This window comes from Salminus brasiliensis, chromosome 14 (assembly GCF_030463535.1).
Source record: "Salminus brasiliensis chromosome 14, fSalBra1.hap2, whole genome shotgun sequence".
In the NCBI taxonomy this organism is placed as follows: Eukaryota; Metazoa; Chordata; class Actinopteri; order Characiformes; family Bryconidae; genus Salminus; species Salminus brasiliensis.
In genome coordinates this window covers 17,754,607-17,781,756 of record NC_132891.1, presented here as the reverse complement: position 1 = coordinate 17,781,756, position 27,150 = coordinate 17,754,607, and the positions used below count along the sequence as shown (strand labels likewise).

At 39.1% G+C, this 27,150-nt stretch overlaps 1 protein-coding gene across 2 annotated transcripts; it reads left to right on the top strand.

The window, feature by feature from the left end:
* The first annotated feature begins 13,229 nt into the window (after positions 1-13,229).
* Positions 13,230-23,193, top strand: LOC140577016 (U8 snoRNA-decapping enzyme). Of its 2 annotated transcripts, XM_072696777.1 has the most exons (8): positions 13,230-13,468; positions 14,134-14,553; positions 16,302-16,403; positions 16,496-16,591; positions 19,247-19,429; positions 20,801-20,841; positions 20,969-21,194; positions 22,375-23,193. In XM_072696777.1, exons 5-8 carry the CDS (start codon positions 19,298-19,300, stop codon positions 22,579-22,581), a joined length of 606 nt encoding a protein of 201 aa, XP_072552878.1. In that variant the 5' UTR covers positions 13,230-13,468; positions 14,134-14,553; positions 16,302-16,403; positions 16,496-16,591; positions 19,247-19,297; the 3' UTR covers positions 22,582-23,193. The 2 variants fall into 2 exon arrangements, with proteins under 2 accessions (XP_072552878.1, XP_072552879.1); XM_072696778.1 differs by lacking the exons at positions 13,230-13,468; positions 14,134-14,553; positions 16,302-16,403; positions 16,496-16,591 and having other exon boundaries at positions 18,896-19,429.
* Positions 23,194-27,150: the final 3,957 nt, after the last annotated feature.

The window sequence follows — 27,150 nt, the reverse complement described above, 5'->3', positions numbered from 1 at the left end:
TAGTCACAACATACACTTAAAATTCTGACACAGTAACACAGTCTCCTTCTTTCAAACACACAAATGTTCACATGCCTTTGTACAAATGTATGGCTCCCCCTCAATACACACGCAGAAAGTATGGCGCTGGGGGGACCTTGATCATGGCTGGGAGGACAAAAGATACAAGGAGTGAAGTGGGTCAGTGGCATGTGTGGAGAGTGTGCCACAAATATTTTAGTGTAAAGTGTGTGTTTGCAGTGAGCCGCTCCAGGAGAAGGCAGCGCTTCAAAGAGGCCCGGAATGCTGCCACAAAGAGAGGGCCTCAGAGCGGCTCATTCGGAAAGCCTCTGGAGACACAGCCAGCACCTGTCCCCCGCAACAACTGCTGCCCCCCGCCCACACACACTCACACATATGCACCTCAATACACACTCTGTGTCCAAACGTTTGTGGACACCCCTTCTAATGAATGCATTCAGCTAGTTGCACCCATTGCTGACACAGATGTGCAAATGCACACACACAGCTTGTCAAGTTCCTACTGCCAATAGAATACGACTCTCTGGACGGAAAAAATGAGCCTATTGGCACCAGGCCTAATACCAGGCATTGGCTAGAGAGGAATAAAGACCCCTAGCATTGAGCTGTGGAGCAGTGGAACTGTGTTCTCTGCAATGGTGGTGCTCCATCCAATACTTTTGGGAGGAGTTGGGGATGGGGCGGGGTACGAGAGCGCACATGCCTGGAGCGGTGGACAGCCCAGGGAGCAGGGAAGGTAAAGGGCCTTGTCCACGGGCCCAATGACAGCTGCTTGCCAAGCCCAGGTATCAAACCCAAAACCCTGTCAAAAATAGCCTGCTGTGTAGCGAGACAGTTGTTCCAAAAAAAGCCAGACAATATTTTATTTTTTAATCCCATTGAATTCAGAAGAAATAAGGAATGAGCAGGTGTCCCAGTACCTTTGTCCATATTATGTGAAATACTACAGGACTCAAATGAATAATCCCTAATAACCACATTTTAAAACATGTTCATTCATATTTCACAGAAATGTAGTAACTTTAACTGGGACTGAGAAGTATTAATTACATACTTTAACTTGGTAGAAGGATAAATGTGCACAGGTGGTTCAGCAGGGCATTTTGTGGAGGAAGGTCTGGAGAATTTCAGGACTTTTCCAGTATGTTAAAGTTTTTACAAAGTTATTCAACTGTTCTCAGATATGATTTGAGTTATGTACACATTAATAAAGTGTTTTGTTGTTTCAAGAACAGATCTAATCCTAATAAATGGTCTATTGGGTAGTTACTGTGACTGTACTGAAAAGTAAATACAAATATTATTATTAATAATATTATTTTTTATTACTATTCAGAAAGGGAAAATTAAGCACACTACAAACATTTTTGTCACATATTTTTTTCAAATAATCTCAATCAAATAAGGCTCAATAAAGGAGGACACACTAATTAAAAAGAGACTTAAATGTATAAAATAAATAAAATATATAATTAATAAATAGAAATATTTAATAGGACAAAAATAATACAACCATTTCAGTCACATATAGACTGATATTTAGTGCTATATCTATTGCTTCTTTCATCATGAAATGTTGAGACAATTCCATTTTCAAATGATGTAAAAATGAAAATGAAATAAAGCTATGAGGTTCTGATATGACTGTGATGATGATGATGATAATAATAATAATAATTAATGCTAAACATAGTTACAATTTAACCTAGCTGAAACCCGTCATTGCGTTGGCATAGAAATATGGTCAAAAGCTTTGATTTATGATCAGACATGAAAAAGAAAAGTATTTGTCGCACAAAAAAACATGCATCTTCACACTTTTACAGAAGGAAAAAAAATCCTAACTTCTCAATAGAAGTCACTGTAAAATGATTTTACTCCAAGTTACTTTTGGGTGACAGGGCCACTTTATCATCTGAGGAATTGTTGATACATCTAAAATATTTCAAACATTAATTGAAAACATCTAGAATCACTATTTAGTGTAAAGTGTATTACATTTCAGTCGTTGCGGCACACGCTTTGTATATAAAACAAAAGAATGTATCAATATGACAGGTGATCCCAAACTTCTGAACACCAGTGCATTTTAGACTGAATGCCTGTTTTAGGGCTGCTGCTGCTGCTTTCTATAGACTTGTTGTGTCTCAGAGTATGTGACACCATCTGTGGTATGTTCTCGCTGATATGTTCAACACGTTTCACAATCAGCACTATTCCTGAAGCAATTCCTTTTGCTCCTCAGTTTGTTTATGTTCAGTAAGAGGATCAGCCAGCGTACTTTAATGTACACTTTTAGAAAAAAGGGTTCTTTGACGCTCAACAACAGATTTTCCTTGTATATGAAGAACTGATTTACCAGCTCAAGTAATTATCTGAACTTATCTTTCTGCTAGCAGTATAAGAGCTTAGGACCACTTTTTATTATTTGATATGATTATTATTTGATTATTTGATATGTTTTTGTAACTATTTTATTCTTCATTTTATTTTCATTCATTTGTTTTGGTGAGTGCACTAAAGAACATTGCCTGATATACTTACATCCTATGTGTGCTGTTTCTCCCTATACTTGACATTGGCAGATGCATAATAAATGCTGCCTACTCAAGCAGTATTGGAAGGCAGGAAGGTACTTTCCAATTCTACCTTTCAAACAGTACCCTTGACTTGCCGCGTTGTGAAGACAGTGTAGATGTATCCTTCACGTACCCCATGAACCTCTGGATTAGCTCTGGCTCATCTCAATGGAAAAAGCAACATGGCGGAAGCAAGCAGCAATCTGTACAAATGATAATTACAAATATTTTCTCTGAATGTTTTAATTCTGGTGAGAGATCGTCCGTGCCGTTTGCTTGTAGGTACCTTCAGGTACTGAACAGTGCCTTGACTGACTTATAAGACAGCACAGGCAGCAAGTCACAATTCACAATGGCAGGTCGCCGTTCCTGGAAAAAAGGAATAAACAGATTTATTTGGTTGCCATTAAACTGCTGATTTTATGGTATTACTGGCAGCATCAACTTAAAGCGCAGTACTCAAAACTAGTTCACATTGGTCGACAATTGCTGGCCAGTAGATATAACCGCACCCATGTGCTCCCACTGCTCATTTTTACTTCTTTTCTGGTTCCTTTTCTTCTTCTGTTGTTAATTGGGTGTTGACAGCCTGCCTATATTTGGCCTGCAAGTCCAAACCATTCAAAAAAGTGTTTTCACACTGCAGATAAATCGAACCATGGTTTAGTTTGATCAGATTTTTGTCCTGTGGCCTAGACTGTCCGGTCCAAGGCACCTTTCACAGCTGCTATTTTGGATGCTGTTTGGTTTGGTAGGGTATAATTAATTATAGCAAATTATCCTTACAATGTAGTAAAAGTCATGGGGTTAAAAGGGCTACGCTGCTTCAACTCCATGACTAGCCATGGCTATCCATGGCCTCCTCAGGGAAAGCATCAGATATTTGTATACACCGGGCTCAGGGAAAGGTGATGATGTAAGCACATACATGAGCTCACAGTAAACACGGCCTGTGCTGGATATGAGGTTAATGTTTCCATGATCCTTAGTGCCAAGCTCGCGTGTGCTGCTATGTCCAGCTGGCGCAAGAGCCGTGAAGATAAACGATTTTTCTTAAAGAGCAGGGCGTGGCTGTGAAACGCTCTCCTAGCTCTCTTCCTCCCAGAAGGTGGAAAGCCCATAGCTTAGTGCTGCTGCAAGCCTCCGAGCCCGCTGTAAGGCTGCTCAAGAATCGTGACAAGTGCTTGAGGGCACATGGCCAAACACTTGAGCTTCCATCTGTTTCCTGCTTCCCCCCCTCTCTCCCTCTCTCACTCTCTTTCACTCTCTCCTACACCCCTTAGATGGATAGCAGGCAGCACACACTGGAGTGTTATATGCTGCTCACAAACACACTGCCTAGCCAGACACTTGCTTTGGAGATACGACAGTTGCAAGCAACTGCTTTATGGTTTCACCACGAAAGATGCTTGGTAAACCAGACCTGAACAAACCAGTTCTATTGGTTCATTTTAATTATGTTAATAAGTATGTATATATTTAGATATAATATCTAATATAATTATATATTATATAAAATTATTAATTAATTAGTTCAAATCCTATTTCATGAATACACACTGGCACATATTCATACAACTTACCTTCATCTGTATAAGATTTGGTAAACAACTGTGAAATCAGTGTGATCATTATATATATCATATCATAAAATATTACTTGATGACTTTTTTCAGTTCTTTTTTTTTAATCATGACAAATTACATCTTTCATCAGTTTTATGTCAGATTGGCTGAGCCACATTTGAAGCTGGCATAAAATAGTTAATAGTATAATTCTATACTAAAATGCTCCTTTAGTCACCTTCCTCCACATGCACACCTACAACCAGGGCTGGGTAGTAACATAATACATGTGACGGTATTACCTAATCACAAAAAAACAGTATCTGTAATCGGTTGCAGTACATAAAGTATACAGGTACATAAAAAATTAGGGAGATTACTAGGGGGATAATATTACAGCCTAAAAAACAACAAGCACTAGTCTACCATGTGTTGATATAATTGAGTGATCAAGTGTGCATTTATGAAATTCCCCATTTGAAGTGGTTCATAGTGACCTTACTTCCTTTTCAATGACTCACACAGAGTTGCCACAGAGTGCTAACAGTGCCTCCCTGTGGAGAAGCTTAAGCTTACTGGTGCATCCTACCATGGCAGGCAGTAAATGTGCATTCACCAAACGGCAATTTCAAATGATTATTAAAGGGGAAAGGAAAACAATATCCTTGTCCAAAGTAACATATCAGTAAAAGTGCTACAACAGGTTCTTTGAGCCAGGCCATAGAACAGGGTATCCAATCTTATGCACAAAAGGCCGGTGTGACCTCAGGTTTTCATTCCAGCCAAACAGAAGTGCACGTGAGCAGTTGTTTAAAGAGTCACCAATTGATTAAACAAGTGTAATCAGGTGTCCTGCTGATGTTTTAGAATGAATACCCGCAGCCATGTGAGCCCTTTGCGGATAAGATTGGACACCCCTGGCATAGAAGGTCAGGTTATCAGATTTATATCAGATTTGAATGCGTCTTGGGTGTGTTTACACTAGCTTTTTTAGGTGTTAGTCAGTGCTAATCAGTGGCAAAGTTGTCTTTTATCAGTCAGAGAAAGTTGTCCTTTGTCTGTCAGACAGTGTTCCTTTAGCAGCAAACATTTAGCCAAATGTGCTAATGATATGTAAATCAGACTTTGACATTGACAAATAGACCAACAAGGAAACATAACAGAAAGCAGAACAAACATAGAAAAACACACAACATTTGTAATGTAACTATATTTTGGTAAGTTTGCATAGTTGCTCCTTTTCCCCTTAATTTGTTTTCCATTGAAATTCATGACCTGAACCAGGCAGACCCAAAGCTACAAGAAACAGTAGCAAGAGAATGTTTATTAGTTATTGTTTCAGCAGTTATTTAATAATATCAGAATATTATTATTGCAGCAGTTGTTTGATAATATCAGTTGTTAATATATTTGTTTGGCAGCTGTGGGCAGTGGTGGCTCAGTGGTTAGAGCACCAGGCTATTGATGAAAGGGCTGTGGGTTCGGTACCCGGGCTCGGCAAGCTGCCACTTTTGGGCCCTTGAGCAAGGTCCTTCACCCTCTCTGGTGCTGCAGCAATGGCTGCCCACTACTCTGGGCTCACTGTCACTGTGTGTGTTTCACTGGTGTACGTGTGTTCACTGCACAGATGGGTCACAAAATGTCACAAATAGTGTGTTTAGTTGTCTTGTTGTCTTGTCTTGCCTTGGCGTCACAGAAGCCGCATGACAGGGTTTTGCATCATACAGATAGGCGAGCACACCAGTCAGTTGTAGTAAAGTGAAAAATGATCGGCATGGGAAAATGAAGTGATTTGACGGATGTCTAAAAGGGCATGAAGGGTGCCAGGAAAAGGGTGGTAGCATCTCAGAAACTGTGGGATGTTCTAGAGCCGCCGTAAAGAAGGTGTACAGAAAATGGACTTGATTGGAATGGATTGATTGATGCCTGACTGGTACCAAGCAATTGACACACAGCTGTGGACCAGTTACCAGCAACGTCTTTAATGAACACCTTTTGTCCCCGAGCCAAGGATGACTATTGAGTAGGCAGTCAAAATATTGCGTAATTATTGTGCTTTAATTTTAGACTTTTAAAACAGTTTATGATGTATAAATATTTGATATATTTCTGATATATCTTTGTTTAAGTGAATATCAACAAGAAATTGTTTAAATAATGAGAGGTAGCTTTAAAAGACTACCCTGACAGAGATGTTTCATACAGTGCCATGTTTATTATCAGTTTAAAAAAGTACATTTAATAGCCCAGGGAGCAGCTTTACCGTAAGGGAACTGAGAACATCACCCTCAGCATATTGTTAAAAATGAAACTGCAGTAAGAGTCTTCCTGTTCCTTAGGGTATAACTGAACAAATCTTGCCTTGACCCTGAAGGCCAGAGATGCCGTTTGGGTGGGAGGCGGGTTAGGACCATTCTAGATGCCTGTGACTGACAGTGACCCTAAGTGTATTTAAATGTATTTTCATGGGGCCCAAAATCCCTGGCAGAGGCAATGTTCAAAGCACAAATGCATTTTTATGTTAAACTGTCCACGTGCCCATAAATGATGGTAAAACAGCTATAGGATTACAGCCTAGGTGAGCAAAAGAGTCCTAGCCTTTTTTCATTAGAGAATCCTCATGCATCGACACAACTCAGGCCTCAGGTCTTCACTTGATGGGACAGGATGTTAAGTGCCCAAAGTAAAAATAAAACAACCACACGGTCACTCTGTGCCCCTGTCCACTGCTACTGAAAGTAGTGTGGACATTATCTGAAATCCATTCAGAGGACTTTTTAAAGTAAAGTTAGCAGAAAAGAGCAGGATGGAGATGAGTGAAAATATATATGCAGATACTGCAGACCACAGATCTGATTCAGGCGACAGTGACAACTCATATGAAGACATGTGCGCGAACGAAGATACCTTGAAGACTCACAGGGCCGAAGGTCTCCAACAACCCAAGAACCCAGGTGCAGTATATAGACATGCATTCTGACACTCTTTACACTAAACTGTTTGCTGAAGAAAACCTTAAATGGCATAGAACCTTTATGTTCTATATTACATGCAGAGGTTTTGCGAACTTTAGAAAGGTTCAGATTGTAGATTTAAAGGGTTCTTTACCTCATTTACCTGATATGATCCTTATTCCACATTTTTCAAATCTGGTTGCTTTTTTATAGAATCATCAGTATCAAGTCCACATCGGATTTTTGTGTGCTTTTATGTACCGAAACTATTCGTTCTTATGTCATAACCAGGGGCACCGTCTGGGGGGTAAAGTTAGGAAGACAATAACTTAACAATGCCTCTATGTTTGACAGATGATGTGGTTTTGCATCAGATCATGGACGCTTTCTTTCCTTCTCCATACTGAAGCTGATCTTGCCTTAATCTGTCCAAAAAATCATATTGTAAAACATACGCAGCTTGTTATAGTTACTCTCATGAAGATGTCTCTTGGTTACAGAGTTGGGGGAGCAAGAGGAGAGGGAGGTTAGTTGTTGCGAAGGGTTTATATGATTATCTTCTTTAGTTGTCTTCCGTGGTTTTCCAAGCTTTTTGGTGTTTGATGTAGCCATTCCTAAATTATGTCCCTATACTAATGATGGCTTCCTTGACTTGCATCAACACCTCTTTGGACAGCATATTGAGAAGTCCTATGAACATTTACCAAATGCAAATGTAACATTTGGAATCAATGAAACTTTTAATATTCTTAACTTGTCAAGAAATAATGAGCAAACAGGCAAACCTGGTGTCATGACTGGCTAGCTCTGACAATGACTGGTGAACACTCGCAGGGACGGTGCAATGCAAGAACTTTAATAAATAAAACAGGGTAATACAGTTAAACTAGAAACAGAAAACAAACATGTGACAAAGTAAACTGGGCCAAAACAAGAAAGCCACCTGAGGCTGGTGGATAGCCAGGAAGCTAGGCGTGAACGGGATAACAAAAACAGGGAGATATAACCAGAAACTAAGAATACTGACAGCGCCAGTAAAAAAGCAAGGGAGAACCTTAAACAGTGCTCGTCAGGCACAACAAAACTTACGAGACGTGATCACAAAGCCTAGGGATCAGCCGCCATACCCCAGAGGCGACTCAGAACAAACCAGAGCAGTAGTACTCTTATGAACATGGATAGCCCAGCAGGACTCTCGCAGACGTCCTCGTGAAACACTAACCAAAATACTTGACTCCTTGGACAGACACCAACACTCCAGGTTGGCTCAGAACGGCAAATTCTCGGCAACGGGGTGTTCACGTCAGCTCCCTAAATACCACAGCCTCAGGTGAACCAAATCAAAGAACCAATGAACACAAATAAGACACACGTGAACACAACTTAAAACATGACATAAAAGTCCCAAGCATGTGACGTGAACGTGAACCTTAACGAACTTAAAGTCCATGAACTTAAAGTCTGTGAACAAAGACATCAACTGAACATCAACTTAAAAGTCCCGAGGAGCCTGTAGACTACGGACCGGAACCGGGGCGGGCGTGGTGACGCAGACCTGACACCTGGCCATAAAACTACAAATCCTCTGTCCAATTACTTTGTGAAAATAAAGAGACTGTGAACATTGCAGTGCATGTGAACATTATTGTACAACACATTCCTGTAGGGTTATGGATTTTGTGGGGTAGAGTTAAGCATTTCAACATCTTTTACCTTTAGAGAAAAGCTAAATCGTATGAATTTCTGCTTTCAGTACTCAAAACTGAGACGGAGAGCAGATACTACAGAACGGCTGCGTTGTGTCTGGGGCTGTTGTGCCTTCTTCTGTTGGCCACCATCACCGTGCTGTGTGTCAAGTTCACTGCAGAGAAAAAGCAGTTACAAACCAGTTACAACCTTGTTACAACAGAGAGAGACCAGTTACAGACCAGTTACAAGCTCATGACAACAGAGAGAGACCAGTTACAAAACCAAATTAAGCAAGTAAGTGATGAAAAGGGAAACTTACAGACCAGCTACAATGACATGAGAAGCCAGCGAGACCAGTTACAACAAGAGAAAGCAGGACTTCGGAAAAGCTTGGCTGACTGTGGTGAGTACATACCAGTGTGAAAATGATGAATGATTAGTCATCCTGCATTTAACACTTATTAAAAAGAGAAACTAATTTTATTAATAAACTAATTTTACATAATTTCTGATCATGCTAACCCCAAATGATTAGCGGTACTTGGGGAGAATTATGTCTGCCCTACAGTTACATTAGATGTTCAGTAGGGGCCTGCTTCTGTTGTATTGTAACTGGTTTATGTTGTAGCTTTTTGCAATGTAGTTCTCAAAAGCATTATAACTCTTGACTATGAATGACTGTTTTTAATGTAAGGTTAAATACTGGACTGGATTTAGGCACAGGTCTGGATTTTGGGGAGGTTGTAAATCTATTCTAGAAGCATGTCTGCCACATCGTTACCTAAGTGATGCAGTAAGGGTCTGTTTATGTTCTACAGGGTACCAGAGGTTAAAGTACTAGTTTAAAAATCTTGATTTAAAAGCATAATTTAACACTCAGCACAGATGTAGTCAATCAGCCAACACATGATTGTCATCTCAATAAATACACTATATTGCCAAAAGTATTCGCTCGCCTGCCTTCGCATGCATATGAACTGGAGTGACATCTCATTTTTAATCCATTTTTTTCTTTGAGAAGGCCTGGCTCACAGTCTTCGCTTTAATTCATCCCAAAGGTGTTAGATGCCTATCGTATTGAGGTCATGCCAGTCAAGTTCTTTATGGACCTTCCTTTGTGCACTGGTGCACAGTCATGTTGGAACAGGAAGGGGCCATCCCCAAGCTGTTCAAGTTGAGAGCATAAAATTAACCAAAATCTCTTGGTTTGCTGAAGCATTAAGAGTTCCTTTCACTGGAACTAAGGGGCTGAATCCAACTTCTGAAAAACAACCCCACACGATAATCCCCCCTCCACCAAACTTTACACTTGACACAATGCAGTCAGACAAGTACCATTCTCCTGGCACTTGCAAAACCCAGACTCGTCCATTGGATTGCCAGACAGAGAAGCGCCATCCATCGCTCTAGAGTCCAGTGGCAGCGTGCTTTACACCACTGGATTCGATGCTTTGCATTACGCTTGGTGATGTAAGGCTTGGATGCAACTTCTCAGCCTTGAAAACCCATTCCATGAAGCTACATGAAGTTTGGAGGTCTGTAGCAATTGACTCGCGTTGCTGTTGTTCCCAAACGCTTCCGCTTTGTTATAATACCACTGACAGTTGACTGTGGAATATTTAGTAGTGAGGAAACACTTGTTGTACAGGTGGCATCTTATCACAGTACCACTCTGAAATTAACTAAGCTCCTGAGGTAACCCATTCGTTCACAAATGTTTGTAGAAGCGGTCTGCATGCCTAGGGCTGTACACACCTGTGGCCATGGATTTGATTAGAACACCTGAATTCAATGATTTGGATGGGTGAATGAATACCTTTGGCAATATATCCTGAAAGAAATTTAGCAGCCAGTAGCAGTAACACAATAACAGTACAGTAAATATAATATATAAATATAAGTATGATAAGGAATATAAAAGGAAAAAAAAATATTTATTCATTCTTTCATTCATTATTCTTCCTCTATTCCAAAATTGAGCAAAATTTGGTCAGCCTGTCCTGGGCTTTATTTAGCCTAAAAAGGTTACCTGTTCACCACATAGTGAACCGGCTCTTCGGCAAACAAGAAGTGCCTAAAAAAAAGAACAACCCTCCACCCAAATACTTCCTGCTCTGCGGTGGTCCTGTGGTGTCCTGACCATTGACAAACAGGGTGAAAGGAGGCTAACAAAGTATGCAGAGAAACAAATGGACTACAGTCTTTAATTAGAAGACTCCTGTAAGGTACGTGGAGCTGATAGAATGGACAATGAGTGTAGAGACAAGGAGGTGGTTTTAATGTTAAGGCTGATCGATGTGTGTAAATGACACCAAAATGTTAAAAATGCATATTTTTGAAGGTTGAACAACAGAAGTGATTATGGGTGTCTGATTACCCTTTAGCACATCACTGTTAAAAGGATACGTTCTTTTTAACAGCATACTGAGAGGAAGTGTTTTAAGACTGCAAGCATCATACTCTGTAGTCCTGAAACCATTTTGACATTACTTCTAATAACAGTGCACTTCTCATACTGTCTTCACACAGTTTTGTGTGAAACACAACACACTCTCGTGTTAGATTGGTAGGACAAGATGTAAGTGTGAAAGTAAAAAATAAAGTAACCACATGGTCACTCTGTCTCTTTTTTAAACTCTCCGCTCTACTGAAAGTCGTGTGGGCGTTTTCTGGAAGGACTTTTTTTTTAAGTAAAGGTAGCAGAAAAGAGCAGAATGGAGATGAGTGAAAATATATATGCTAATTCAGGATTCTGATTCCAGCAAAAGTGACAACTTTTATGCAAATGAAGATGGATTACAGTCAGCAATCAAAAGACGTGCTCCTATATGATAAGTGGAGCTGATAGAATACACAATGAGTGTAGAAACAAGGAGGTGGTGTCAATTTTGTGGCTCATTGGTGTATATAACACTAAAATGTTAAAGGAGCATATTTTTGATGTCTAAAAGGGAAGGTTAGCCTGTCTGATTTGGTCCAAATTTAAACTAAGGTGAACATTTGTTTTGGACCATGTTTAGCTCTGATACAGCCATGAAAATAACACTGATGAAAATGAAGCGCTCAGACACTCCACCCTAGTTCAGGTTTTCTTCATTACGAAAGGATTCAAAAAGGTGGATTTCAAGGTGGTTCATAATAATAATAAAAATAATAAAATTTGACCTAAAATCAACTTTCCTGTGAACACTTTGACTACAAAGCATATTGACTCACTCAGAGTAAAGACATGTTCTACACTTTCCTTAGATCTCTTAAAGAATACAGTACAACAGGAAAGGTAGTGATCCGCATTGTCTCTGATTTACAGAATGCTTCAGGATTGGTGACCGGATCAGAGTGAAAGCCACTGTCAAGTCTCCGAAATTCAATTGGGCAGGTGTCTCACACAAAAGTGTCGGAGTGGTCACAGGCAAGAATGATCCGTTATACAATCATTACACTAAATCTGTAACAACTTTAAAACGTAAGTAAATGGATAATATTTCTCTCTCGCTGCAGCTTTTAATGGTGAAGAAATGGTTGTACATTTTCCAGAGCATTCATCTTGGCTTGGCGTAGGTTCTGAAATGGAGCTTGTTGCCAGTTGTGACTGAGGTAAGATTGTTGTAAATTTCTGACCGTACTGAACACACTGTACTCCGTCTTGGCCATGTATTTGAATGTGACTTTACTGCAGGCTGAAGAAACTGTATTTCATCATTATTACATTATTATTATTTTCTTTCTGTTGTAGGTATTCATGCAGGACAATGGATGGTAAATCACTGGAAAATACACAGCAACTCGTATCCTCTCGGATTGACCACATCAGTGCATGGCAGTTAAATGAGGTTTGGTTAAAAAGTGGCTGGAGATGTCACACAGTTTATGTTGTAGGCTATGTCTGGCAAAAGCAATTGTAATTTTGTATTTGTTTTTATAATAATTAAAGCAATTAAAGAGAAATGTTCATTATTACTGTTCATTTGAATTTGAATTAATTGAATTTGAATTATGCTTTGAGGCTGTGTGGCAGCCAGTGGCACAGAACACATTGTAGAGGTGGACGGAAGATAGACATCTGCTGCTCAGATTTGTCTTATCTTTTCTAATGGCAGCTTAAGTTTGAGTATCTGGTTATTAAATATAACAAATATAGTATAGCTTCCATAGCAGTATACATTAAAATCTGCTACATTTGCCACAATAGCATCCAAATCCAAACCCAATTTTACATTAATGATATTTTGGCTAATATTTGTAGAGCAAGTATAACAGCCAGTGTCCCTAAAGGCATGTGGAGGTAAAAAACTTATATGGGTGTCTGATTACCCTTTAGCATACTGAGAGGAAGTGTTTATAGACCACAAGCATCATACTCAGTACTTCTGTATAAAAAAACATTTCAGCACTACTTCTAATAACAGTGCACACCCAGTTTCACTTCTTCTAGTGTATTGACTCTTGTTCAGGTGGTAGGACAGACTAGACAGAAGCCCCTTTTAAGTAAAGGTAGCAGAAAAGAGCAGAATGGAGATGAGTGAAAATATATATGCAAATACTGCAGACCACAGATCTGATTCAGGTGACAGTGACAACTCATATGAAGACATTTACGCGAATGAAGATACCTTGAAGACCCACAGTGCCGAAGGTCTCAAAGAACCCAAGAATTCAGGTGCAGTATATAGACATGCATGTTGGCACTAAAATTGAACTATGTGTGTTACTTTACTTACACTAAACTGTTCTCTGCTTGCATGGAATATATCACTGCTGTCTAATGAAAAACATATCTCCATTTCTGTCTGTTTTTAGTTTTCTCCATGGTTTGAACCCTGTAACTGCTCTGTACACTGTGTAAATAATTCTGGATGAATAGACCAATAGACTAACATCAACTTCCATTCAAAGTAAAAAACAATTTTGCCTTCTCCTGTGAAGTCACTATTGTAGAGATACATGTTTTTCATTGGACACCTGTATCGTAGGAATATAATTAGTGCTGTACCTAAATATAATTCACACCTTACATTAACATCAGTAGGGGGCATTTTCAACATGACAATGCATCTACATTGGCAGCATTTTATGTTTTCCTATTATGTATTATATGGAGGCAGGTCATCTCTATTATTGTGTTTAATTCATTTAGTTCCATCTACTGCACATGATATCAATATTGGGATCAAAATTCTGATCCACAGCACACACACCTTCACACTCCCACTAAAAAAGCAGTATTGATTCTGTGATGTAGAATACACTTCTTGAGTTAAGCTACCTCTGCTTACATCTTCTACCTTTAGAGAAAAGCTAAATCGTATGAATTTCTGCTTTCAGTAATCAAGACTGAGACGGAGAGCAGATACTACAGAACGGCTGCGTTGTGTCTGGGGCTGTTGTGCGTTCTTCTGTTGGCCGCCATCACCGTGCTGTGTGTCAAGTTCACTGCAGAGAAAAAGCAGTTACAAACCAGTTACAACATGACAAAAGCGAGAGACCAGTTACAAACCAGTTACAACAACATGACAAAAGCGAGAGACCAGTTACAGACCAGTTACGACAACATGACAAAAGCGAGAGACCAGTTACAGACCAGTTACAACCTTGTTACAACAGAGAGAGACCAGTTACAAAACCAAATTAGGCAACTAAGTGATGAAAAGGGAAACTTACAGACCAGCTACAATGACATGAGAAGCCAGCGAGACCAGTTACAACAAGAGAAATGTGGACTTCAGAAACTCATGACAGACTGTGGTGAGTACATACCAGTGTGAAAAAATTAATTAGGTCCTGGCAGAGCAGTAGCTCTGCATTGAATGCTTATAGGATGATCATACAAACCAGAAAATATCAGCTGTACTTTCGTGGCACTGAAAACACAAGACTATTGTTGTGGAGAATTGTTCAGGGAATAGTTCAGGTATTATTATTATTATTTTTATAATAAATAAAAATTCTATGAAAATTAACAAATGAAAATCTGACATTGATTTTGAACCATGCTTCAACAGAATTATTTTAAAAAGTAAACTCTTTAAACAGGCCTGGACAGAAATAATGGTACCCCTGAAAATAATGTGACCAAGGGGACATATACGAATACGAATGGTAACAAAAGAGCCCAGAAAATGTTTTTAAAGAGATTAGAAAGAAACATCAGTGTCAGATTGCACCACCCGTTGTTGTTTGAGCCAAAGTGGACTTCATGGGAGACGACCAACGAGGACACTATTGTTGAAAACAAATCACAAAAAAACACACTGGAATTTGCCAAACTGCATGTTGACAAGCCCAAAAGCTTTTAGGGAGAATGTCCTATAGACAGATGAGACAAAAATTGGAACTTTGGACATCAGCTCTAAGTTCACAGACAGAAAAATGAAACATATCAAGAAAGGAACACTGTCCCTACTGTGAAACATGGAGGAGGCTCTGTTATGTTCTGGGGCTGCTTTGCTGTGCAGGGTACAATAAAATGTCAAGACTATCAAGGGATTCTAGAGAGAAATGTGCTGCCCAGTGTCAGAAAGCTTGGTCTCAGTCGCAGGTCATGGGTTTTGCAACAGGATAATGACCCAAAACACACAGCTAAAAATAGACAAGAATGGCTAAGAGAAAAACATTGGACTATTCTGAAGTGGCATATGAGCCCTGACCTAAATCCTATTGAGCATCTTTGATAGGAGCTGAAACATGCCGTCTGGAAAAGGCACCCTTCAAACTTGAGACAACCGGAGCAGTTTGCTCATGAGGGGTGGTCCAAAATACCCAGCCGAGAAAAACAAAAACCTGTCAAAAACAATAACATGCTCGGACACTAGTTATGTCAATGGAGTTAGAAAAGACTTTCTTTTAATGACGTTTGTTACAATTTAAGGACAGCTACACCACCTATACATCTCATCTATTGTTACAATCTTTTAGCCTTAAAGCAACATTATGCATGAATTGGTATTTTCTGCCTCAGGGGCTCCTCGTACAGGTGGGGAGTGTAATTCACTTTTACACCACTGCTGTAGGCAAGCTGAGAGATACAGAACTGAGAGATACAAAGCTGCTTTGTGACACATTTGTTGCAAAAAGCGACATATAAATAAAATTGAATTGAATTGCACCAGCATCTGAAGGCAAAGAAGCATGTAGACTGACATGGTGGAGTACTATTGTAGATACATATGAAAAAATATAAATTCTCATTCACGACCAAAGTTTCATTGTGCAGTGTTCTGGACTGGAAGTGGCAATGACAAAGACACCATTCTCCCTGTTAAAAGTCAGTGCATGGTTTTGATTTTGAAGGTAAAATTGTTATATAATGTTGCTTTAATTGGTCAGTTGATCACATTTCAGAAGATGTGTTTTTTCATTCTGGAAAGTCAGATTATTTTTTTTACAACTTATGACACAAAAGACACTAAGTGTTAAAAGAGCTGTGCCACTCAATATTATTTTGACATTAGCTCCTTATATGACAATTGAACTGTACATCCTCTTACTTACAGAATGCTTCAGTATTGGCGACCGTGTCAGGGTGAAAGCCTCCATACAAACACCAAAGTACAAATGGGGAAATGCCTCACACAAAAGTGTCGGAGTGGTTTCAGGCAAGGATACTCCTTTACACAGTCATTTCACTGAATCTGTAAAAACTTAACAAAACAAAAAGTTGTGGTATCATTTTTCTCTCCATCTGCAGTTCTTAAGGGTAAAGAAATGGTTGTGAATTTTCCTGAGCATTCATCTTGGAATGGGATAGTTTCTGAAATGGAGCTTGTTGCCAAATGTGACTAAGGTAAGATTTAAAAAAACAATACATTAAATGTATGACCGACAGCTCAAATACATCTGAACTAGGCATACTGAAAACATGCATTACTCTTCATTCCATCTCCATTGAGAATATATATACATATATAGTTGTTTTTTCTCTTTCTGGTGTTGGGACTCTTGCAGGACAGTGGATGGCAGCATCACTTTACAATACACAATGTGTATTAAAAACCCGTGTCATCCGCATCTTCACTTCTTGGACCGACCACATCAGTGGATGGAAGTAAAAAAGGTTTTGTTACAAAGTGGCTGGAAATGCAAGACAGTACTACACAGTTTTGCAAAAATCAAATATATTTTGCTCAACCAATATCTGATTTTTGTAGATGTATTTATTTATATGTTTAGTGACTATTATTTGTAATGATTATAATGATTAAAGAAAAAAATAAAATAATAATAATAATTATTATTATTATAATTATTATTATTTCTCTAGAGGTTATCAAGGCACTGGCACATCAAATTCAATGTTTCTCAATGTTTTTATTAATATCTTTGTGATAATACAGCACAGAAATACAGTTCAAACATAATGCGTCTGTCTTTGTTTTGTGTGAAACTGACCAATGGACACTCAGAAACTCATCTTCTGCCTCTTGCCATTTATATACTATTTTATTCATTAATTTCTCTACATTTATGAAGCTAGGACTCTGGCAAACCCATTTCAGGCACCAGAACAATTTGTCCAAAACGTCATGATTTTTTATAATTGTTATAGTATATATATAATAATAATTATTATTATATCATAACAATATAATTAGAACATGGGTATTATCTAATAGTATCAAAAGTAAAAAGTGCCTCTAAATGAGTTTGGGAAGGAATTTAAGAAGGAATGCAAAAATTGTCAAAATGCCCTTAGACTTAGAGGGTTAATAATAATAATAATAATAATAATAATAATAATAATTTGAATGACATCTGATGTCTGCAAAGAAACTTAGATACAGAGAACATATTGCACAGGTAGATGTACAATGGATTCGACTAAATAAGAGCAAATTCTGGAAGGATGTCTTTTATCTGTTGCAGTCCAGCTCTGTCACCACCTGCTGCTCTGCCTAGTGTTATTTCTGTCCAGCCAGCTTTTCTCTCTGTGTTCTATTTCTCTCCTCCTGCATGACCCTCTGTTCCTTTTCTAGTTCCCTCCTGTCTCTCCTCAGACTGCTCATTTCCTTTAACTCTTCCATTCACTACCTGTTTACCCTTTGCTTGTGTTCCCCCATCTCGGAGTTCTCTTTCCCTCTCTGTCTCGAGGCCTTTCTATCTTTCTTACCCTCTCCTCCAACGTCCTCTCCTCTTTCTTTTGCTTTACTTCTTCCAACCTGCTAATCAAGCTGTGAGTTATTCATTAACGTTTATAGTACATTGCAAAAAGCACACACCATGTTTTATTATTTATTTCCAAAAGAGATTCATTTTTCAACATCAGATAAAAGGCAGAAATATGTATTTAACAGGAAATCACACAGCAGCCTCGTTTGTATTTCTAACTATGGGTCATTTACAGATTTGGTACTGTATATTAACAGGCTTTATCCCTGGCAACTAAATTTGTAACAACCAATTAAACTAACAATGAGAGAGAGAAAGAGAGACAGACAGAAAGACAGACAGACGGATGGATGGATGGATGGATAGACGGATAGATCAGATCAGAGATCTGAAATGTGTCTTGCATAAAAACAGTAGCTCTGTATATAATATCACATGGTTCAGCATTTAGAGTCCATTAATTTCTGGAGACTTTCTTTGAAATCATATTTTTCCTCATCTACAAAGTTCTTGAAAGTTCTTCGAATAATTTTCTGCTTTTAACCATCCAAATCATCCTACACAGATTCAACAAGGTTAAGGTCTGGACTCTGGGGTCATCATGCCACTGGTAAACTGCTGGAGCAGTGTAGCCAATAGTTTAAATGAAACCCAACCACTGTCACATGAACACAGCAAAGAGGAAACTTATGGTGGAAGTTTTCACCGTTTTTTTTAGCCGGTCACACCGCAGCCACTTTCATGTGTTTTGTAGTGGCTAAGTGCATTATCACAACCTCCTCCACTGCTGCCATGTTTGCTGTTGTCAGAAACATTGCCCTCCAGAGCATTATTTACAATGGACGTCTTATTATTTTCTTAATGTCATATGTGTATCCTTTTTGTGGCAACTGACACTATTTTATTATTTTATTTGTGTAATTTTACATATTTTTAAATAGGATATTTTTATATATTTTATATTTTCTTTTTTTATGGTAAGTCGCACGAGGTGAGATCAGATAGACAATCATGTGACCATATAGATAATTATGGTTATTAATTAGTCTTGCTAAACTAGTGAATATTTCTGTATTAATGTTCATTGCATTGGTTTAGGGATAATTATCGATCTATTCGAAGCCCCTCTGAAACAACATCCTAACCACGGTGGGCGCCGGTGTGTCACCCTAAATCCCCGCCTCCCATCCTCCAGTTTTCTGTGAGGGTTTGCTGTGAGCCTCTCTCAGGCGTCAGGACTGGTATTTTGAAATGAGCCGGTTATTAGCCGCTGTTGTTGGTTTCCCGCAGCAGCTGACCGCTCTCTCACGAGTGTGAATTCATTTCTCTTCAGTGGTCGCTCACTGGACGCGGTTGTAAGGAGCTGTGGACCCTCAGCGTGCGAATGGACGGGGAGGAGATCGGTAGAGAAGAGGCGCTGTCGCGGAGGGGCTACAAACACGCCTGTCATATCCTGCTGTATGCGGACACCAGCGCCAAGCTCTTCCGCAGAATCCCGGTTAAACACATAGTGCTGGTAAACAAGCCCCACTCTGTGCTGTCTCAACTGTCTCACACTGCCTTGTGCTTTTAAACACACACACACACAGGCTGGGTTATTGTGGTGGTGTAGTGTTTGACTGCTACTCGGGATTGAACTTTCACGCCCCGTCAAGTGTGGGTGTGTCGTACTGTGTGACGTATGTGCCGTTAATAACGTGGCCTAAACGTTTATATACGCTTTAAACGTAAAAAAAAACGTTTAGAAATAAATTAAGTGCCTGATAAAATAACGTTTGTACGTTTATATTGTATGTCAGTAAACGTAGTAGTTAGTACTGGCACTGTTATTGTATTATAGCCATTGTCAGGTCAGTCAGTACTAACTGCACCATGCTTTTGTCCCTTTTATGAGGACTGCTAAATTACATGACTTCTGCTTCAGCAGAAAATGTACAGCAGTACAATCTGCAGCAAACATGCTTAAATATGGCCATTTTTAGAGTGAAATTGCTATTTATATGCTGAATTTCACATATTGGGGAAAAAAACACATTCTGCATGCCCCATTCTATGCTGTATGCATTTCCCAATATGTAAAATTCAGCAAATAAAACAGTAATCATGCAGAAGTGTACACTCTATTGAGAATGTGCACTTCTTTAACTGAAACACAGTGAAAAACAGCTTCGGGTGCCCAAAATGTTTCTTTTTGGATTAGAAATGTATGGATCATTTTCTACCTCATGCTCTGTGATTACACAGCAAAAAGAGATTGAACAAGATCTGTAAATGTATTACTCTTCCCACAGCCCCCATATCATACCATTAAACAACTTTGTATCTTGTATAACTTAGAAACCTAAATACGTAGTCTTGGTCTCAAATACAAAATTCTAGTACTTCTTCTTCTTCTTTGCATTATTATTATTATTATTATTATTATTATTATTATTATTAGCTGGGTTCAAACATTTGGGAAGCAAAGCCAAAACAAAACAAAATCTCAACAAAATGTGACCTACAGCCAACATGTGAATGTACAAGTGGAAGTTTAACTTCATTTTGGAAGAAGGACCTCACCCTTAACCCCTCCTTCTCCAGGTCTTCGTACAGGGATAGAATGTGAGGATACTGGTATATCAAGAGGGTCTTTATATACTAATATCCTGACATTCTATCCCCGTTCAAACAAACCTCATCCCCGTCTCCTCCCTCTTCTTCAGACCACCACTCTTACAGGGGGCCAGGCTTTACACTCAGACCACAGAAAAGCTGACCCAGACTCCTAGCCAAAACACTCCTGACTCCGCCTGACAGAACTCTTGTTCGATCTCAAGGTGTGATCCGCTCTAGCAAAATGTATTTTAATAATAAAAAGAAAACACCTTAATCTTTTTTTTTTCAGATGCAGATGAGATTTGATGGTTTGCTTGGTTTCCCTGGAGGGTAAGTTTATGTGTGTGTGTGTGCGTGTGTGTGTGTGCATGTGCAAGAGTGAGCTACAAAGAGCAATTTAAAGTATTTGGAAAAAGCATGAAACTTTGACCTCATCTGTGCTGTGTCTGTTGTGTAGGTTAGTGAATCCCTCACAGGAGAGTCTGGAGGCAGGGCTGAGCAGAGAGCTCCAGGAGGAGGTAGGGGCCGCAGTACCTGTGACTGTGGACGACTATGTATACTCTCGCCTCGCTCCCTCCCCTCCCCTCCTCATCACGCACTTCTATACCAAGAAGGTGACCGAGGCTGAGCTGGTAGAGCTGGAGAAAGCTGCAGTAGGGAATGCAGCAGATCATGGTTTGGAGGTAAAGCCACACATTTAACTATTGTTTATTTTAGCGACACCTACCTTGTACACGCAGTCTTTGCTATTTAGCAGACCATTTTTAGACCATACATTTCTCTGCTACATATATCTGCAGAAAAGAGATTCACTGAAAGCATTGGTTCCTTACATTTGGATGGTGATCCCAAGCACATCAATGGTAGCATGGAGTGGTAGTCTGACAAAATGCTTAACATAAGGGCCACCATTCCTCATCTTCTACCTCCCATGAAAGCTGTGAGCCTCTTCTGGGTTTTTTATTTGTGGAAATAGATAAACAGCTCTCATTGAAGAAGGGTTAGGGTTAGGTTTTCCTATCCAACACCTAGTTTATCTAATTAGCCCTTCGTTAAAGTAAATGAGATGAGCTGCTGGTGGACAACTGAACCTATCCATACAGTGTCTGTGTTAGTGGAGCGCTTTTTCAATCACAATTGGTTGTTTATTTGTATTTATTCTTCTAAGAGTTCACAGAAAAGTCAACCAACATACTGTATCAGACACTTGATACCTTGTCTGATGTCTGATTATGTCTGATGTTTATTAAAATATATGTTAATAAAATATATTGGTTTAACAGTCATAATGATAAGAGATAAGTATTTTAAACTTGTACACAGTCCTGTGTGTTTGTGTTGGTGTCGCAAAGATTATGCTTAAAAGGCCCTTTACCAAGATTTACCTAAAAGGTTATTCAAATATAAGAATAGCTCTCGAATGTGGATAAAGAACCTTTTAAAAATGGTTCTATTGGGGCTCACAAGTGGTGCAGCCATCTATGCATTGGTCCTGTTATTGGCTCATCGGTTCTTTCCTTGCTTATGCCACAGCCGACCGTCCCCTCATCACTCATTGTGGCATTAGCCAGTGAGGGCATCTGTTATCTGAGGTAATACAGCTGGCAGGTAGTGGTTTCCTCAGAGCAAATTTAGTTAGCCAGTTATGTCGCATTAGCATTTGAAGTTTGAAAATATGTGTCTGGTCACATTGGTGTGACTCCCTTTGCTCTGCGGTCAGTTATCTGTTGCAGATGTTGCTGATAACATGGCCAGCGAATGCAGACACAAGGCAGGTGTGCATTAGAAGCTGGCTAATTGCTGTGATATTAGCAAATAATGGTCTTCTCTAGCCAGATAGTACACAGTGTGTGTTTCTTTCAGGTGATGGGCATGGTTCGAGTGCCCCTCTACACCTTGCGGAACGGTGGTGGTCTTCCCTGGTTCCTGTCTCACTCCTTCATCAGCAACTCACGAGCCCAACTACTGGGGTCCCTGCGGCGTTTGAGGCTGGTGTCTGAGGGGGCTCTGGACGACGCGCTGAGGCAGGCCGACCAGATGAGACATGCACACAAGGATCATCCTCGCTGACATCGGCTTTGCTCGCCCTGTGGTCTCATGCACTGCTGTGATCAAAGAGAGCAGAGTAGCCCCAATCTCCTAGACCCCGACTGGAGACCTGCTGGGCCTCTGTCCCCTGGGTCTTCTTAAAACTTATCCCCAGCCTTGCCTCATTGCATACTGAACATGTGGAATCTGCTCAGTGCAGCGATGCGCTGGCGTCTCCTGAACGATCACAGCTTGGTGTAACACCTGTAAATTTAGATTTGTTCATCTCAGATGGATTGTGGCATGACATTGCATGAACGTTTGTTGGATAATTTTGGTTCATGTGAATGGGATGAGCTGAATTGCTGCTCGTATATCAGCATACTTAAATGAAATTGGTGAAACTGCATTTTGGAAGTTGTGTCCCATCCAGAAGGTTCAAAAATAGCTTCAAGTGGTTGCAGAAATTTAATTCCTCTGTTCTTTTATTTTATTATTTTTTTTTAAAGGTGACATAAGAATTTTGTCTTGGTTTGATGGCCAGGGACATAAGGGCTATAAAAGAGTAAATGACATTACTAGTTTATAATGTTTTGCGTCACATCTTGAAGTGTAAAAGTGTTAATGCAGAAATAAATCCCTCTATTCTATTTATTTTATACTTGTGCAATTCAATTTAGTTTCAACTTGAATGATCTATATATTATTGACTTGTAAAGGTCTAGGAGAGCTTTAATCGAATCAGTCATTTTTTGTGGTTGCAGGTTTCAGAGCTGCCACAGTGTCGCGCTGTTTTCTACAAAAATAGGGCTGCTTTCATTTTCTTCACACATGGTCTTGGACTAAACTACAATGCCAGTGGTATTTATATCATTAAATCCTATTTAGGGTTTACACTTAAACTGGGTCTAGAGATCCAGCCTTTTGAGCCAGTTTCCCATGAAGCTGGATTAAGCTTAGTTATGTACTGTGTTTTCCTTTTTTTTTTTTTTTTTTTTTTTTTTTTAATGGAAAATCCCCATTCAAAAGACTGTGTAGTCCGGGGTTAGACTTAATCCTTGTCCAGGTTACTGTCCGGTAGTGTTTATCTATCTTTATTGGGGAAAATGTGACATAAATCAGACAGAATACTAGTCATGAGCAATATTTTCCTTTTAATGCTATGTAGTCCTTAACTACGATTGATCTATGCCTTGGAAAGTGGTTCTAACTGTGGTCTCACCTGCTCTAACGCTTAACTACAGAAGAACAGGTAGCTGGTAGCTATAGGATAATGGATGTAAACCACTGTTGGAATACCCAAAAAAAACTAAACCAAGCTCACTAAAGTTTGAGTGTGTTTTTTTTTACACAGTGTTTATTCAGAGTTTGTGCTGGAACAGGTGTGTCAGGTCTCACAGAAATACCAGAACCCTGCCCTGTAGGACTTGTCCCACTGCACTGCACTGCACTCCAGTCTTCTTGCTGGAGGCCTCTCAACAGTGCTAAACCTCTCATTATGTTCTGTGCGCTCGTAATAAACAGTCAGAATGCATACTCGAACCATGCAGACATGTCTGGACCTCTCAGTGAAGACACACAGTGGAATTTTGTGTATCATAGCTGAAGCACAACTCTCAAGTCTGTTATTAAAGCTTTGTCCTGGTGAGAGCAGGAGTAGCTTGAGTGGAGGAAATAAGGGGTCGGTTTCCCGGACAGGGATTAAGCCTAGTCCTGGACTACACATAATTCTGAATAGAGATTCTCCATATAGTCCTGGACTAGGCCTAAGCCCTGTTCAGGAAACTGAGGTAAGTTTTTTCAGGTATGATATGCAAAAACCTTCACAGGTAAAGGAAGTCAATGCATTATTACTTCAAGTCGTACATTTTAAAAAAAAGGAAAAGAGCGACGGATCCAAATCATGTCATTATATTGTTTCGCTTTTCCCCCCTCATAAATCTTTCTCCTGAATCACCTTAGTAGAAAAGAGGAGATTGACATTACCTCCTAACTGTGAGACGTTCCGTTTGATCCAAGCCAGAAAACCCAAAGAGTTGTTTCTCAGGAGCTGAATTTCAGAAAGAGCAATTGCTTGAGTATATGAGAAAAAATGAGACTTGGATCTTGTGGATCTTAACTTTACTGTTTCTTTCAAATATACATATATTTGTCTCAATTTTTTATTTGTCCACACTAAAAAGCACTACGTTAAAGTACTGGGTCACTACGGTAAAGAAAACACTGGGTTATGGTGGGTTGGCCATTTTAACATAGCAAACCCATAGTTGTGTTTAAATGAAATTAATTTTCCTCTTTAAATGTATTATTATTATTATTATTATTACTGTATGTCCTTCCAGTAATTCTTATGGGGGGGGGGCAGGCTAGGCTAGTTTATTTCGCCATTTATTATTATTATTATTATTATTATTATTATTACTGCATGTCCTTCCAGTAATTCCTATGGGGGAAAACAGGCTAGGCTAGTTTATTTTGCCAATTATTATTATTATTATTATTATTATTACTACTACTGTATGTCCTTCCAGTAATTCCTATGGGGGAAAACAGGCTAGGCTAGTTTATTTTGCCAATTATTATTATTATTATTATTATTACTACTACTGTATGTCCTTCCAGTAATTCCTATGGGGGAAAACAGACTAGGCTAGTTTATTTCGCCATTTTTATTATTGTTATTATTATTATTATTATTATTACTGTATGTACTTCCAGTAATTCCTAGGGGGGGGGGGCAGGCTAGGCTAGTTTATTTCGCCATTTATTATTATTATTATTATTATTATTATTACTGTATGTCCTTCCAGTAATTCCTATGGGGGAAAACAGGCTAGGCTAGTTTATTTCGCCATTTTTAGGGACAAATATTCAAAAGCGATGATTACTGGCACTACAGTTCGCAGTTCGGCATCCCTGCTGTGTGTTAGCGCTAGCTATAGCTAGCTAGCTACTGAGGTGTAGTTCTGGAACATTTAATTAATGAAACTTCAATTTAAAGAATGAAAATGCAGCTTTAGTTAACTAAAGCTTTTATAAATGGGCCATGTTTCGTTCTGGTGTGGCTAGCTACATCAACAGCAGCTTTAACTGCTGAGGAGAAGAGGCGCTAGCTTCAGGTGTTAGCTAGCTAGTGCTAACGGTACTGAGTGTAAGAAATACGTTTATGAGACAGTTATAACTCGCTTTAAAATAGAGACTGTTTATGCTTGATATATGCTATAGTTTAGGTTATAAGTTAAAAATAAGTGAAGGAAAGTGAAGAAACAACTATCCTAAGTAATAGAAATAACTAGGTAGCAAAATGAAAGCTAGCTAATGCTAATTTAACGAGGAAAGAAACTAGCTAATGTTAGCTGAAATTAAGGTTAGCTAGCTTCATGTTGAAGTTCAGAATTAATTTAATCAATGTTGTCAGAACATATCGTGATACCTCTACAGAAGGTAGGTCCAAATGCATTTCTTCATTTCATAAAGAATATAGGTGCCTTAGCTGTAGATTAGCTAGCCAGCTAAATTAGGAGATTACTCCACGGCTACACTAGCTAGCTAGCTGGGTAGCAAGTAGAAAATCGCTGAGCCTGATAGAGAAGCTCATCATTTCACACTAACTAGCTATACAGAAAAAAAGCCAACAAACTACCCTGTAGATTCAGAATTAAATAAAGCACCAAAACATTAGCTACAGTATTAGATAAGGATGCACCGATTTTCCTTTCTGATACTGATAACGACACTGAGTACCAAACTCGACACCAACTCTGACTTAAAAACTGGATATATGGCTTTAAATCCCGATATTTATCATGTCTAACGTTTTATAGGCTGTACGTTTTTATAACCTTATCTCAGTTACAATCTAATAAGCTTGAAAGAACAGCATTTACTGGTTAAGTAACTCCACATTTGAAAAGTTTCAGAGCTTTGAAAAAATGAAAGTTGGCACAATGCAGAAACACGTGAAGAGAGGGAAGCATAATGTGGCTAAACTTCACCAAACTGCTTTAAAATCAGTGTTCACACAGTAAAATTCACATTTCAGAGCAGTGCAGAAAAATACCAGTTTAGAAATAAAAAGTGCTTATGCAGAATTGTCACACTCTGGCACACGTCTCTATGAAAAGGTACTAAACTTCAGTGTGTGGCCTTTAAACAAGCTGCTGAAACTCAACTTTGGTTTCAGAACCTAAAAAACACCACATGGAAACAAAAAGTGTGGTTTAATGATAACTGTTTACGACAGGCTTTTACTGGTTGTTTAAAAGTTTGGTTTCATTACAAAATATGCAAACAAAAATCAATGTAAAAGAAATAACATGTAGGGTGTCAGTAAGCTTCATTGTATCGGTGATCTCTATCGGCGATACCGAGACTGTTTGTAAGTGCCAGTATCGGCGCTGATACCGATATGATATCGATATCGGTGCAACATTTGCAACGTTTTTTGAGATATTCTGTTTTTCTCTTCCTACCTGAAAAAAATGCATTTCTAAACGTCAATAAGCTTTTGCTTCCATTACTCATGTAGGTTTGGGTGTTAAAGCATATGAGGACTGCATGAGGGCACTTTGTAAAATGGAGTGCAAAAGTTTTCTTGTCTCAGGTGCTTTA

Bases quoted from the DNA above. Each gene is read 5' to 3' on its own strand.
- LOC140577016 (XM_072696777.1), top strand. From the start codon at position 19,298: ATGGACGGGGAGGAGATCGGTAGAGAAGAGGCGCTGTCGCGGAGGGGC. The intron at 20,842-20,968 runs GTAAGTTTATGT...TCTGTTGTGTAG, and splicing joins TTGCTTGGTTTCCCTGGAGG to GTTAGTGAATCCCTCACAGG. The intron at 21,195-22,374 runs GTAAAGCCACAC...TGTTTCTTTCAG, and splicing joins CAGCAGATCATGGTTTGGAG to GTGATGGGCATGGTTCGAGT.